This window comes from Melitaea cinxia, chromosome 5 (assembly GCF_905220565.1).
Source record: "Melitaea cinxia chromosome 5, ilMelCinx1.1, whole genome shotgun sequence".
NCBI classification, from domain to species: Eukaryota; Metazoa; Arthropoda; class Insecta; order Lepidoptera; family Nymphalidae; genus Melitaea; species Melitaea cinxia.
Genome location: NC_059398.1, coordinates 18,717,339 through 18,733,861, shown reverse-complemented (window position 1 = coordinate 18,733,861; position 16,523 = coordinate 18,717,339). Strand labels below are relative to the sequence as shown.

The 16,523-nt window shown below is 36.9% G+C and overlaps 1 protein-coding gene across 1 annotated transcript; it reads right to left on the bottom strand.

Moving 5' to 3' along the window:
* Positions 1–9,681: 9,681 nt before the first annotated feature.
* LOC123653922 lies at positions 9,682–15,372 on the bottom strand. The gene is made up of 2 exons (XM_045589899.1): positions 13,633–15,372; positions 9,682–9,828 (listed from the first exon to the last, which is right to left on the bottom strand). The coding sequence occupies exons 1-2, from the start codon at positions 15,370–15,372 to the stop codon at positions 9,682–9,684; spliced, it is 1,887 nt and encodes a 628-aa protein (XP_045445855.1).
* Between the last annotated feature and the right edge of the window lie 1,151 nt (positions 15,373–16,523).

Genomic DNA, 16,523 nt, shown 5'->3' with positions numbered 1-16,523 from the left:
ACCTATGGGAAGAGAGGGGGTGGCTATATTCTTTAGTACCGTAGCCACACAGTACTGATATTTTTAGATTAGATTAGTAATTATACTGATTATTTACATATGTTTTATTTCTATGTATATTTCTCGAAAAAATAAAGTCTATAATTAGCCATATCAGTCGGTTGTATCTTATAATACGAGTACAAGCATTAATTGGGTCCGTGTATACTCAGGAATTCAGTGGGCATATGATTATTACCCACTTATTATGTAATTATGTTGATAGTTGTATCTTGACAGATTCATAATGAGTACTGCTGTAGCGAATGTGTCTTGAACTGTTATACTCGTACATTTGTTTGTGAGAGGCCCGACTGTTGTTGGTTAATGTGATATCACAAAGCTCTGTCCTTTTAATATTAATTTGGACTGGAGTTTGAACTTTTCACGGGTCGATTTGGAACATGAGGTTGTGATCTCTGATTTCACTTAAATGTTTTACTAAAGCTAGGATGATCCGAGAAATCCCCATCTGATTTTGTATAAATAAGTTATATATAGGACTATACATCATGAATAAATAAATATAATCTAATATATAAAATTCTCGTGTAGCGGTGTTTGTGTTAACTTTGTAGAAACGGATTGACCGATTCTCATGAAATCACGTGTGCATATTGGGTAGGTCTGAGAATCGAACAACATCTATTTTTCATCCCCTTAAATGTTAAGGGTAGTCCACCCGTAAATTTTTATTTTTTATTTTTAGATAAATTATTTATTTTTTATTTTATTATGATTTGGCGTTGAAAAATACATACAACCTTAAATTTTCACCATTCTACCACCAACCCCTATTTTTAAATAGCGTTTAGCGGCAAGACAACGTTTGCTGTGACAGCTAGTATAACTATAATATATGCGGAATACCTAAATCGGGCGTGTGTGATGTGACGGCCAAGAAACAGACGTATGCAACCATAATATTTTGCATAATTCAATGCTTCTAAGGCGAGATAGCTCTCCGCTCATTAGGGATGTAATAATTAATGAACTATGGACTGTGTCCGTTAGGAATACCGTAATACGAGCCTTAAGGAAGTAATTAAATGTACGTGTACAGGCAGACAGGTGGGTGAAAAAGTTGTTCGATGGTAGAATTACTATTCTGAGACGGTAACGTCGCGTGTTAACTGCGTTGCACTTCTTCTGAGCATAATTTTTTTTCCAAAAGCCGTACTAACGTGAAAGAGGTTTAATACTTTGAAAACAACTGTACTGGATATCATTTAACTTATTAACAAAGCTTAAGTCAGTCCATAATATGTTCCAGTTCATTGTCAAATGTGCTATAGTTTGAGAAATGGCGAACAGTTTAAGCTATGCTGATTTGGTATTCGTAAGGTTGAAATGTTAGAAAAATAAAGCGCGGGCGTACCAAGTACACAGTCATGTCAGAAATGAAAGTACTTTGACAAACCAATTTTTAATTCTCGTTTATATTTATACAAATCTTAAAGCTTTAGATTTCCGTTCCAGCGCCATCGACAACAACGTTGCCGTTTCATCAAAACGTTGCCGGTTCATCCGTAAGAATTTTATCCTTGTGCACCTAAAAAAAATTCACTTCAAATATAGCGAAAGAGTTGGTAAAAATACAATATAAAGAATTAGACGAGAAATACTTTATTCCGTCTGCACCTTACAATATTTAACGATACATATTGTCTAGGATCGACAATTTGTGTTGCTAATATTTTACTTATGTTTATTTCGCATAGTAATACATTCTTTGTACATTACACGTGTATCCCTACTGCAGCTCTAAAGTAACAGACATATTGTGATTGGGTTCATCTTAGTAATAAGATTCGCTGTTTTCTGTGGGTACGGAACACTGTAAAGTTAATACTAGATGTACTGTTTTTAGTATCGCTAGTTTTCATTCACGATGTACGAGATTCTTTATAATGTTAGAGCAATGAAGGTAGTTGTAAGAATGTAGTATAGTCGGTAGCAGCTATCCGCAAACCGGCAGTGGAATAGCGTGGTGGTTAAGCTCTAATCCTTCTCATACATGGAAGAATAGCCCTATGCCCAGCAGTGGGGATATTACAGGCTGAATATAATTGACTAAACTTACGCATCTATTATTGAATAATAGTTTTGAACTACATTTGATCGCATTGGATTGGTCAGATTTAAATAAACAATAAGTACGTTTCAAAGCCTATTTATTTATCACGATGAGAGACTTCAAAATATGACGAGATGCCTCTCGATATTTGTGTTTAGTTTAACTTAAATATACATCTAATAGACATCTAAAGCATATCATGAATAGCTTTGAAATGGTGTGCAATAGGTATATATATGTGATATAATTCACAGCCTTTCGCTTGTATCCACCTGTGCTATGACCGGAAACGCAAAAAAACGATTAGAACGAAATAATAAAAGCACATCCTGATATCTCTCTACCGTATCATCATATCTGTAAATGATTTCCGCAACGCGTAGCGCTCGCCGCGCGTGTAATGTCACCGAGTAATTACAGTGACTCGGAGGAAGCAGCGTGCAGTAACGGTGCTCGCTGATGGGTTCGCTGTACAGTTACATTAAATTTCCTGTTTCTGTTCTGTATGTCTGTAAATAATATCGATTTGTGTTAAAGTTGATGAGCACAAGAGAACGGTGTCAAATGTTACGTCACGAATTTGTTTTGGCAAAATAACTTGGCAAATATTTTATTATTATCAAATTAGAATAAATACTAATGATCAGTTATTGTGGATATGAGCATTTTTTTTACCGACTACCAAAAAGGAGGAGGTTATTAATTCGTCTGAATTTGCTTCTATGTGTTACCTAAGAACTTTTTTTGGGTGGACCGATTTCGATGATTCTTTTTTAATCGAATGGTGATGATTGTCATGTGGTCTTATTTATATTTAAACGAGACCTGAGGAAGGGGCACTTTTTGAGTTATGTCTAATAATGTGTACTTATATAATTATTTTTTCGTCTACCTACGTTGTATTACTTTGATGTCGATGAAATTGAAGTCGTTTTTTTTCATTTGAGAGCAAACATAATTATCACCCATATTTTTAAAATTAACTTAGGTAGGGCACGGCAGGAAATTTCCTGCTCAAAATCTGGAGCAGCCCGACTGGGGTAGTACCTCGACCTTACAGAAGATCACAGCTAAATAAGACTGTTTTCAAGCAGTGTTGTGTTCGTTTCTGATATTGCAAGCGTCTATAAGCTACGGCAATAACTTTACTTAACTGTTAGGTGATCCGTACGCTTGCTTGCCGATCTAGTTATACAAAATCAAATACAAAAAGTGTTTGTCATGGAGACTCACGTATAATGGGTATATAGAAACTAGTTATATAGAAAAAAAATGTTAAGAATAGGACTAATATTTGCGACGTATTATTGTTTCTAAGGATGAAAAATAACTTTAATAATAAAATAGCTCATCGATGCAAATGTTTCTTCAAACAAATTGAATAATTATCCCTCAGTGCTCGAAACGACGTCACGCTAAAAATACAAAATCAATTGCATTAAATCAGTTTAAAATAACCATCCGACTTGACCTGATCTATTTCACGACTCTGTCTAAAATAAATTGCTCTGTTATGTGCTAGGATTTTGAAATATTTCGCTGGTTATTTATAAATTTAAAATAATAAAAAAAGCATAAGTACATGATGAACTCCATCCTGCAAATAATCGTCATTGAATCGACTGATTTCATTTTATTTAACTTTGTTCACCTACTTATTGGTAAGATATCTTATATATTAAATTCTCGTGTCGCGGTGTTTGTTGCCAAACTCCTTCGAAAACGGCTGGATCGGTTATTATGAAATTTTGAGTGCATATCGGATAAGTCTGAGAATCGGACAACATCTATTTTTCATACTCCTAAGTTACAAGGGAGGGCGGATTAACGGTGTTTATGTTATAGCTAAACAACGTTTGCTGGGACAGCTAGTACTATATATAGTTTTCCATTTAAATGAAATTAAGCAATGGGACTCCAATGAAATCTGCAATAAACGTCATCCGACATCTAACAAGTGAAGTATTTTAGGAAAGTAAACTAATTACAAATTGATCAAACGACGAGACCTAATTCCAATTTCACCAAACGAACAGCAGCGAGCGATCGACACTCGTGTGTAATGGATTCGTGAATATATCTCGCAGTTCTTCAAATTGAATCAAAATCAAATATTACCGCCTAGCACGTGTTGGTCGCCAGGCGGGTTAGGGCTGGTGCACAATGAAAGCATTTCGATGTACTGCTATGATAGATCTATCTTATGTGTCATGTCTATTGTATCATGGGGTAGGTTGGCTGATCATCCTTAACACAGACTATACTTATAATCTCTATAGGATGTTCTTAATGTAATTAAACCCTTTGCTAATTAAATTTTGTAATTGATACCATTTGTTAGAAATGTTTATTGAAATAAAGTTTTAAAGAAAATAAGGTAGATTCTTGTTTTATTAAATGTTAAAAAGAATTTACACATACACTCCTCGAGAATCTTGTGTTATGTGTTCGAAAATAATAATAATAATAATAAAAATGTTGGATTTTTTAAGTTCAATTCGAAAATCTACGATCAAATCAAGATACGACTTCCTAGGGAGGTTCGGAGTGAGGGTCGGCAACATGCTTGTGATGCATTTGATGTTACAAGGATGCTCCCTTCGACTAAACTTCGATATCTGCTTATTTTTGGCATAACAATATATAGCATTGTAAAAAGTCGCTCCACATTTTGTAAGATGAGTCCTTTAGTTGGAACTTCGACAGATTCCGTCTGGGCCATCGCTCGAGATTTCGTCTGCTCCGACTACTGGGTCAGTGTGCTTCTGGCGCGAGACTAGGCTATTTTAAAATTAATTAATATTACTTCTCGACGGTCTGTATTTCATTGCATTTATATTTATAAATAATTTGTATTAAATTTTCTTTAATCGCATACATAAAATATAATTATACAATTAATTGACATATCAATAATACTTAACAATTATTAATGTAATAAATGTAACTTTACGTTATTTGTTACCGCGTAATTGCTACAATACAATATTTTAGACAACAATGAAATATTAACACCTACTTGCTAAGTTACTTGCAGTCACGGATTCAAACTCCGCTTCTGAAAAATGTCAAGTATACAACTTAAGGTTTCTCTTAGTCTAGGTGTTATGTTGGTGTTCCTTGCTTTCAGATCTCCGACACGGAATGAAGAAGAAGTGGGAGTCAAGTTTTAGGCGTTTTTTATACGTCAAACAAGTGCAAAGCCTACTTGATAGTAAGTGGTTACTAAGCCATTAGACGCTTGCAACACCAGAAGCATCGAAAGCTTGTTGCCTACCCTAGCCCTTTTTTTTACGTGGGGAAAATCCATCATGGATACCCTCCAGCGCGGGAGCGCCAGAGGGTTATGTCAGACTCCTACTGACTAAAAAAAACACCACGTGTGAGCAGTCGTCCGCCTGGGAGGGACGAGATGGGGTCGCGCTAGCATTCGCCACCTCGCGCCCACCCTAGCCCTGATCTAGCCCTAGGAGCTTTGGCCACTTTACTCATCACAGGAACTTCCGCAGAAGAATTCTTCTTGCAGTGCTCCAGGTTTGAGCAGGATGTTTCTTATACAATATCTTTTACTTATACTAGGCGTACTTAAAAAAATATCTTATATTGGTGTTACTTCATGTAGTTAAATTACTCACTGCCCTGGCGCTATCAAAACAAAGTATTTTTTTTTTAATCTACACAATACACACACGGTCGTCTGTTCCTAAAGTAACCAACTTAATGCTTGTGTTGTAGGTAACAGCCGATTAGTATAACTACTTTTTTTTTCAATAAACATACTTATAAATAATATAATACATATATAAATAAATATTTATATAACACCCAGACTCGGAGTGGGAATCGAACCCACAATCCTCGGAGCAGAAAGCACGGTCACTACAAACTGTGCCAACGGGCTAGACAACATTAAAAAAAATATTGTTCTCAAAAATTCAAAGAAAAATCCATTAGCGTGACAGCGTTGTTTTGTAAATATTTAAATTTTGAATCTTACAAAAATTAATATTTAATAAACATTTATAATTTCGCATAATATGGAAGATATATTAAAACTAATAACAAAAATTAACGCACAATACTTTTTTTTCTTTTTTTTTATGTCACTAGGTCGGCAAACAAGCGTACGGCTCACCTGATGGTAAGCGATTGCCGTAGCTTATAGACGCCTGCAACACCAGAAGGTCTAACAGGTCTTTATTGCAGGAATTGTTATTCCTGCAATAAAGACCAGAAGTATCGCAAGCGCGTTGCCGACCCAATCCCCAATGGCCCAATCCCCAGGACACCTTTACAATTTCTTACCGGCTTAGATGTCTGTTATTGTGGGTCTCCTCACCGTGCCTTTGAGATCACGTTGTTGGTCCTGGTTGTTATCATAAATACCTGGTAGGAATTGTTACACATAGTAGGGAATATATCCGCCAACCCGCATTGGAATAGCGTGTTGGATTAATCACCAGTCCTTCTCTTACATGGGAAAAAGGCCTATGCCCAGCAGCGGGACATAACCTGACCTGATAATCTACATGAAGTACCTATTTATTTGAAGAATATTTTTATCGTTCAAGTATTAAATTTAATGACTACACAATATTCATACACCATTATAACAATTTATGCCTATGCAAAGAAGTCATGTGCAACCACACTGCAATCAGCTATAAAAAGCACAAGGCGAGCAGCGCAACGAGCAAAGAATATCATTATTCTAATTAGTCTATAAATATTTACAAAATATATTGCAATAATAAGCTCTCTCTATGAGTCGCGATCACGCCACGCATAGCTATTGGAGGTAAGTAGCGGGTCGTACAATAGGAAGCGAATGTTATATAAAGCAGTAGGCTTGGTCTTACACCGTTATTTGATAAAGTTTACATCACTTCAGTTCATCGCAGCCCACTGCTGGGCATAGGCCTCCACAAGTTCGCACCAAAAATGGCGTGAACTCATGTGTTTTGCCCATAGTTACCACGCTGGGCAGGCGGGTTGGTGACCACAGGGCTGGCTTTGTCGCACCGAAGACGCTGCTGGCCATCTTCGGCCTGTGTATTAATGTTTACATATATACGTCAAATATATACTTTATCAGCAGGAGGTATGTAGGACCTGTTTTGCCTCAATTACGAAATTTTGGCTTTAGTTTAGTTGGAAGGCCATAAATATAGTGGATAAAATAATAGGAAATATAGACAGGAATAAATAATATAGAAATTCGGAGGTGAAAAAGTATTATGTATCATAATTTCTTATACGATGGATATTACTTTTTTGATCGCTAAGCACAAGGACGCCTATTTCCTGTTAAATATTACTTACCAAATGTTACGAGACGTCCGCTAGATCCAGTCTAAGTGACTTCTATTTATATGATAATGCCAGAATGCTTGGACGTTCCCACGACCTTTAAAATATTTATTTTTACTGGTGCAATAAAGTAAATAGGAAGCTGAGGCTTACAAGATAATATATAGCCTAATTTATTGTATATATATGGGCTATGCTTGGGGTTTCTGTCAAAGATAGAATTAGAAATGAGACTATCCGCGAGAGAACGAAAGTAACCGACATAGCCCACAGAATTAGCAAGTTGAAGTCGCAGTGGGCTGATCATCTGTGTCGCAGGACCGATGGCTGTTGGAGTAGATGGGTCCTGGAGTGGAGACCGCGTCTTGGCAAACGCAGTGTGGAACTTTCTCCGGCCCGTTGGACCGACGATCTACGTAAGATTGCCGGTGTAGGCTGGATGAGGATTGCGGAAGACCGGGATGTCTGGCGCGAACTTGGGGAGGCCTATGTCCAGCAGTGGACTGCGATAGGCTGAAGTGAGTGAGTGCGTGAGAAGTGAGTTAGTGATTGTATATAATAATTAGTTATTTGTATAGCAGTTGCTGTTTTAGTAAAATTGTGGAGAAGTTGTGTGTAAACAAGCCGAATGTTAAATTGGTCAGTGTTGCATAAATTTATATGTGGTGATCATTTACTTAACATATATTTTTTGTATGTTATTTATTTTGATATATAAATGTTGATACATTAATTTTGTTATTATTTGTATAGATTTTAATCGATCTATACAATGCAACTCTGTTAGATGTTGCGTGGAGGAAAACAGCGTAAAATAAACCATGTTTGGGAAGAAAAAATTAGACATTTACAATCGCGCTAAGTCTCAACCACTGTTATTTTAAATTAAAATAGAGCATTGTTAAAGAAAAAAGGAGACGTCAAATGAAAAAGCTGCGAAAAGGCGTAGGATTTTAGTTCATAGTTTTCTGGTAACATCAACGAACATTAACACAAAAAGCACCGCGGCCCTCGACTCTTACGTCTAAGGATTTCTAAAATATGTATCTCGTATTCTGAAGAGTCCAAAAATGAAAAAAATCTTCCAACGACAACTGTCTAGACTGCTTTTTAACCGTCCGTTCACTGTTGTTTAAAAGCCCTCGACGTAATTACGTGAATCAAAACTACGAGTAAATGATCATTACGAACTATTTCAAAGGTTTGTTTTGTATTTGTTCGAATTCACCAACAACATATTGTGTTTGTTCTTACCATGTTACGTAGACTAATATTTTATACAAGTCTGTGTTATCTTAACTAATATTTGCCTTAAATATTATATGTAATCGTAATTTAAAGTAATATCTCAATTTGATTACACACGTTAGTAATGTTGATATTATAAAATATACTTGATTTATACATAAAAATGACACGTTGGCGCAACTGTCACGGCACTGGTTTGTGGCTGTTGCGCTGAGAGTTGCGGGTTCGATGGCACATGACAAACATTTGTAAATAGTAATTCTCTCTTTCTATTTTCAAGTTGAGAGGGAGATATAATAACTTATTTCAATTCCCGTTCGCCTCACCCGATCACACTTTTCGTAACGCTCTCGTTACGTATTCACCAGCTTACACCCCAAGTAAAAGTGCGGAAAGAGCTTTTGCTTCAAAATTCTCTTTTTCAGTGCGAGTTACGTTTCGTAAGTTTTGCTAAAGCTCGTTTGTTTATAAGCAAGCTTTTAAATGCGCTAAAAAGAATAAAATAAACTTATATCTTAAAACTTTTACTATCAAAATATAAAGTTCGCTTCAACCTGTAATATCCCACAACTGGGCATAGGCCTCTTTCCCCATGTAGGAGAAGGATAACATATAAAGTAGCTACTTAAATTATATGACACTCGCGTAATAAACGAAGATCGTCTCAGTCAGTCAGTTCAGCCTATTGCAGTCCACTGCTGGACATAGGCCTCCCCAAGTTCGCGCCAGACATTCCGGTTTTCCGCAATCCTCATCCAGCCTACACCGGCAATCTTACGAAGATCGTCTGATGTAGTATATTTCTTAAGCTTTTACGGCCAGTTCCAATATTCTATTTATCTCTGAATTTGCTCACTAGAGATTGATTTTTGACGTAAGCTCCGTACAGACTGTGTGTGGTCTAAAGCGCACTCGCTTTTTTTACTTTTTGTTATTTATTTGAAATACTTTTTATTAATTAATAAAAATAATAATATTTAAATCATTAGCAAATAGAAACAAACATTTTAACAGTCAAGAGTTGTCGCAAGAAATGGTTTGTGATTATGCGTGCAGGCGCCTGTTGTCCGCGCCGGCGCATACTGATGCGGGCTCGGCGCGAATGTTAAGCGCAAGTGATCGCGACGCTCTTCCGGTATGCCTTTCTCACGGAGCTGTGCACAGATATTTATTTGTTAGAGATATGAATGAGATTGTGGGATTTATTGTACATTGGGAAATTGTTGATGGCGTGGACTGTGTTTGTGTTTATTTTAGCCAATGTATTATATATTCAATATTATTATTAATTCAAGTCGTTAATGAACCAAATTTATATATTCGTTTTATGGTACGTAATGATGATAGGAGAGTTGGTTCCTTCTTGCCCTGAATTCAACGTGGGAAATCTTCTAGTACTCATACTTAATATATTAACATGATTTATACCATAATATTTTTTAATTCGCGGGTAGACTTATATAAACAATTTAATATTTATTTGAAATAATATAAAGCGATCTTTCACATATTTGTGTTCAATCTGGATGCCTCTTATTTTGATTAATATATTCTTAATTCTCTTATTTGCTCTTCCGATGAAACTGACAGATGTAAACACATATTACACATATCTATATGGGTCGTAATGTAACAAAAGGTACATAATATTGTGTTTGGTGAATCGAGTTCTTTAAACTAGCCCTAGTTTACAAGTATATCATGTACTAAAAATCCACGTTTGCTAAACTGGGTTTCCGAAATAAAACATTCATAAACAATATATCAAAAAGTTTAACCTACAAACTCGTAATAACAAACAGCGGCTGATCGTATTAGACACGAAACAAACGCCATCATTCGCCGCTCGGCGTTCGCTTATTTTTATGGAACATCAAACGCTCGTGATAGGCGGGTCAGCGGATGCGTGGTTAAAGGGCAGGCGATAACGTGCCTGCTGGCTGCTTGGCTGGTCACCGCGGGCCAACGACCGCTGAGTCTCTGGTATTTGACCCATCTCTTCAAAACTGTGCCCATTAGACGTAACTTAAAAAAAAAGTAAAGAAGTACCTCGAAGGCAGTGACGTAGCGAACTTAACTTGCGCCCGGGGCACAATACCTTTTAGCCTTTCCACCCCCTCCATTCGATAACCATATGTCCAGCAATTTTTTTGTTCTACGCCCCCTCCCCCCGCTAAGACGCTGTTCAAATGTAGTACAAAAATTGTAATAAAAGGCAATCGTGTATATATACTTACGTCTATTAGCATGAGTGCGATGTATTTTTAGCACATAAGTTATTTAAACATGAAGTTTGTAGCGACACATACTCCGCGACTATTCGATGTACGGATATTTCTAAAAATGATTAAATCAAAATCAAAAATAACTTTATTTAAATAGCTTTCATGAGCATCTTCGAATCGTCATGTTACAAATTATAATTTTAATTATAGTTGAAAGCTACCACCGCTTCGGAATGTAGATTCTGTAGAGAATTATTATTTATATGTTTGTGCCGTATAATTTTCAAAAAAAAAAATCTGAAATCTCAGTCGCAACAAAAAAAATATAGGTAAAAAAACGCCTCCTAACAATGTGAACGCGCACTCATCATCTCACAGCCAGTTCTCACCTCATCTAAATATACAGAACTTCCTCTAGCGCGCGCCACCGAACGTCGATACAAACACATACGATGTGTTAATACGTAGCAAAGAACACGAAACAAGCTCTGTATTTTGTATCCCTTTATTTGCTTGTAATAGTTTTCGGTTTTTATGGATGTTAGCAAATAATGTTAGAGAGAAATACCGTTTTAAACTATAACTATAACTGTATGTATGTATATGTTTAATTATTTGAATATTTATAATAAATACACCAACTTGTACACCAATGCTGACGCTAGACTAAGCTCCTTTGTCCTAAGGTTGCCTGGAAGAGATCGCTTTTTAGCGATAAGGCCGCCCTTTGTACCTGTATATAAAGTGTATTATTATTATTATTATTTCTTTTATTCAATATATTTTCTTATGATTACATTTTTAAATATATTTATAAAAAAGACAAATAAAAATATTTAAAAATATAAAAATAGTAGTCCTCCGATGGCAGGTTGAGGCCCAGGCCACCGGTAGTTAAGGTTCCAGGCTGAGGAACCTCCTCACAATGCGGGCCGTTTCAAGCAACACTGCCTTTTGAATCCGACCCTTGATCCAACAGTCAAGTGAGAGTTTCTTAAGGTGTTGGTCGAAACTCTTCGCTAATAGACCATTAACCGATACAACAATAGGAACAATTATTGTTGAGTCTACATTCCACATGCCGGTAATCTCGTGGGCAAGGTCTAAATATTTACTTAATTTTTCTTTTTCGGCCTTTACGAGATTATCGTCATGTGGAACTGTAATGTCAACAATAGTTGCTCGGCGCGCTGATCGGTCTACTAGCACTATATCAGGTTTATTGGCTGCAATAAACCTGTCAGTGACAATAGATCGATCCCAGTAGAGCAATGCACGACCATTCTCAAGAAATGGCATTGGGCTATACCTATAATAAGGCAACTCATTTTCAACGAGGCCGTAACGAATAGCAAGTTGTTGGTGTATAATCCTGGCTACTTGGTTATGTCTGTGCAAGTACTCACCGTTAGCAAGATGACTACAACCGGAAACAACATGTCTAATGGATTCTCCAGGCTTATGGCAAGCTCGGCATATGTCTGGAGTTCCGTCTTTCATGATATGTTTCCGGTAGTTATTCGTCTTAATAACTTCGTCCATAATTGCACAGACAAAACCTTCGGTTTCTCCGAAGAGGTTCCCGTGTTGTAACCAGGATATAGAGCTGGGCTGGTCTACATCTGGGTCTGTCAGAACTTTGTAGAACCGGCCATGTAATTCCTTGCTCTTCCATACGGCCACGCGGTCAACGGTACGCATTACTATAGGCTTACGCCATTTCTCTTTGCCTAAGGACAGCGGAGTAAAGCCCCTATCAACTGCAACAACGTCCATGTGCATATCGCTTTTCATATTTAAAAAGTACTCTCTGAGATTATACACCTCACGATTGTGGAGATTTTTAGCGTTTAAAAAGCCACGACCCCCACATTTTCGTGGGATGTATAATCTCATCACAGACGATCGAGGATGGTGTATTCGGTACGTTGTTAACAGTTTACGGACTTGGCGATCAAGGGTATCTAATTCCGTTTGAGTCCATCTCAAAATGCCAAAGGTATAGACGATTAAGGGCATAACCCAACTGTTAAAGGCACGTACCTTGTTACCGCCCGAAAGAAAGCTATTGAGAACTTTCTTCAGCCGGCCAAAGAATCGTTCCTTTACCAGTTGTTTCATGGCTCCGTCATCAATGCCCAATGCCTCTGACATTCCGAGATATTTATAGGTTTCACCTTCGTTGAGAGATCTAAAAGACAAAGAGTTGTTAAGTTTTAAATTTTGTGATGATACAGTTCTACCTCTTTCTACATGGATGACAGCGCATTTATCCACACCAAACTCCATTCTTATACAAGTGCTAAAGGTTTCTGTTATTTTTAACAACTTGTATAAGTCTGGTAGTTTGGATGCGAAAAGCTTCAAATCATCCATATAAAGTAGGTGAGAGATTGCTTTGCTTCCTCTACGAAGGTGAAAGCCCAACCTTGAATCCTCTAATAAAGTGCTTAAAGGGTTCAAGGCTAGACAAAACCACAATGGACTCAAACTATCACCTTGAAAAATACCCCGCATAATCCTTATCGGTTCAGTCGATCCTGAAACATCAACCGCACCCGGATGACGTAAAAAAGTGTTCCACTGTCTCATACACGTACTCAGAAAAGAGCACAAAGCAGTATCAATTTTGTATAGCTCCATTACTTTCATAAGCCATGTATGAGGCACTGAATCATACGCTTTCTTGTAGTCAATCCAAGCGGCAGCCAGATTTTTCCGGTTTCGACGTACCTGTTGGCATATGGTCATGTCTATGAGGAGAAGTTCCTTGGTACCGCGACTACCAGACTTACATCCGTTCTGAGTCGTAGCCAAAATATTATTTGTAGTAATATGTTTTGTAATTTTTGTGACGAGAACAGATGTAAGTAGCTTATAGATGGTGGGTAAGCAAGTTATAGGGCGGTAGTTTTTAGGATCAGCGGTACATCCCGATTTGTATAACAGGAATGTGGTACCAGTCGTCATAAATTTTGGTAAAGTATTAGTTGAAATTGCATTTTGAAATTGTGATGCCAGGATGGGGTGCGAACTATGAAACCATTTAAGCCAAAAGTTATGCAATCCGTCCAGTCCAGGACATTTCCAATTCGACGTTGAACGGATTGCATAACTTATATCTTCTGAATTTATTTTAATTTGTTCCATTTGTGGAAGTGAGCTGCACCTCCTCCTGACAACATCCATCCAATCACTCTCAATGTGGTCAATGGGGTTCGACCAAATATTTCGCCAAAAATTATTTATCGATTCTCGGGTTGGTAAATTACCATTGACCACATTAGTAGTGCACTGTTCCCAATTCCTGTATACCTTTCGTTGGTCACTTTGAAATATGCTATTTTGATGATATCGATCCCTGCGTTTTTTATACCTCTTAATGCGTTTTGCCCATGCACAGAGTTTTTGCTTCAGAAAATCTATGCGGTCTGAGACTGATGTTATGTACTCGTTGGGTCTTATATTTGTACCCGCAAAAGCCTGGTGTACAAACCGCATGATTTTTAGACGCCTGTTACCTGCCCTGAAACATGTTAATTTGGCTATTAGTGTTCTGGTTAAATTTATTCGTTTTTCAATTCTGGCCTGCCAAGCTGGAGCTGTATGGGATGGTAAAGTAATTTTATTTGATTTAAACTTCACATTAGCTACATTACAAACAGCTGCAGCTCCACAGTACAGAAGTGAGTGAGTATCGGATAAATTTTGAGTGCTGTCTAAATATTGTTGTAAAATTTTATCCATAACACCTACTAAAGCCAAATTACGTCTGTGAATAGGCAAACGAGGTAGCTGTGGCCTAATATTTGGTGGCAAGGATCTATATTTCAAAATAGCATCCTCCAAAGCTCTCCTCATAGGCTCATTATCCTGTTCGTTTACCGACAAATCAACACTGTTAGGAGATATATGATTTATATTAAAATTTATTACCTCTCTTTGCTCTTTTTGTGATGTTTGTATATCACGAATGTGACTAACAGTATTAAGTTGTGGTAAATTTGTACGCAGCCGCTCAAGTACTGATTCATCCAGGAGGTGACAACGCTGAATGGCTCGTACTTGATCCGATAGTCGTTGTGCAGTTACGGTGACGGTTGGTTCAAGCGCCTGAAACAGAGACAACATCGTTGAACGATACGCAGTGAGGTTAATTCCCCCACCTGTCGCCTCATAGTACGCTCGCATGACACTCTCATTCATTTTTTGAGTCCATCTCATGCGGCGCACAGCACCACCGGCAGCGGGATTTCTTGTGGGAGCGCATTGTCCCTGAATCTCCAAGCAAGCTGGTGGCGGGCGTATGACTCGTCGACGGTTAGATGGTCTCGTAGATGAGTCAGCATCCTCAGCATCCGAATCCGCGGTGGACGGCGGTGTTTGATATTCATCATCTGTCGTTGACTGTGTTTCGGAGCTCGATGGAACCTTTGGTGTTTTTTGTGCGCGTCGTCCTCTGGCTTTATTCATTTTATCTTCTTGGTATTAGTCATTTTTGTGATATTTTAATTGTATTTTCATATTTAAATATATTTTAAAATAATAAATTTAATGACAAGATAAAAAAGCGTCATTTTAGTTGACAGCTGCCAGGTTTTTTATTATTATTATTATTATCTGTTAATATTACGACACCGTAGAGAAGAATGGTCAGATCGGATATGCAAAGATTGCATGAACGATTAACTATTATTGTGTACGGTAATAGAGTTTTAACGTTTTGTAGTAAACTTGCAATTAAATCAAGATGCAGTGAGTACAACTGTTGTTAATATCGACTGATTGAAATGAAATAAAATAAATAAAAATAGCAAGCTCACTTCAGCTCATTAAGCTCACTTTTATTTTATAATGTAATGTATATTATAGTAATGTTTAAGAATTTGCAAATAATTAACTTAGGTGAATGCATTTATGAGCAAAATGCTAAAACTGCTAAAAGCTTTCACCAGACAGTGAGTCTATTTATTTATTTATTTAATATGAGCCACCAACAGAATTACATGTTTAAAAAGATTACAATTAGTTATATGCTAAGGTATTAAATATATACATATAATCCTGGGGGGATTGGGGATTGGGTCGGTAACGCGCTTGCGATGCTTCTGGTGTTGCAGGCGTCTATAAGCTACGGTAATCGCTTACCATCAGGTGAGCCGTACGCTTGTTTGCCGACCTAGTGACATAAAAAAAAAAAAAAAAAATTCCTCTTAAAGGTAGTTACAGCATGCGCTTTAGACAATTGAGTCATCTGCATCAAAAGATTTTGAACATATAGGATTTAAATAAAAAAATACATACAAAATAAAGAACTAAATACATAACTATTACTAATCAATATGTCATCGCCCGAATCTCAGTAAGCCTTAAGATTTATTCCACATAAATTGAAAACTACACAAAATTATTACGAGTAATATTCAGACGTTAAGTTGTGGTTTCGTAATACATTCGCACATACAAGTTATTTATAATGTAAACACTAAATCTAATAATTTCTTCAGACTTGAAACACGATATTTGACTTATTGGTTCAATATTTACTTCCGTCATAATATACTTTACTTGTACAAACACTAAACTTGATCCCAGCTTTCCAATAAAATGTATTGTAAAACATA

Excerpts from the sequence above, each read along its gene's own strand:
- LOC123653922 (XM_045589899.1), bottom strand. The coding sequence starts at position 15,372 with ATGAATAAAGCCAGAGGACGACGCGCACAAAAAACACCAAAGGTTCCA. Across the intron at positions 9,829-13,632 it reads ACATGACCATATGCCAACAG|CTCCGTGAGAAAGGCATACC; the intron begins GTACGTCGAAAC and ends ATCTGTGCACAG.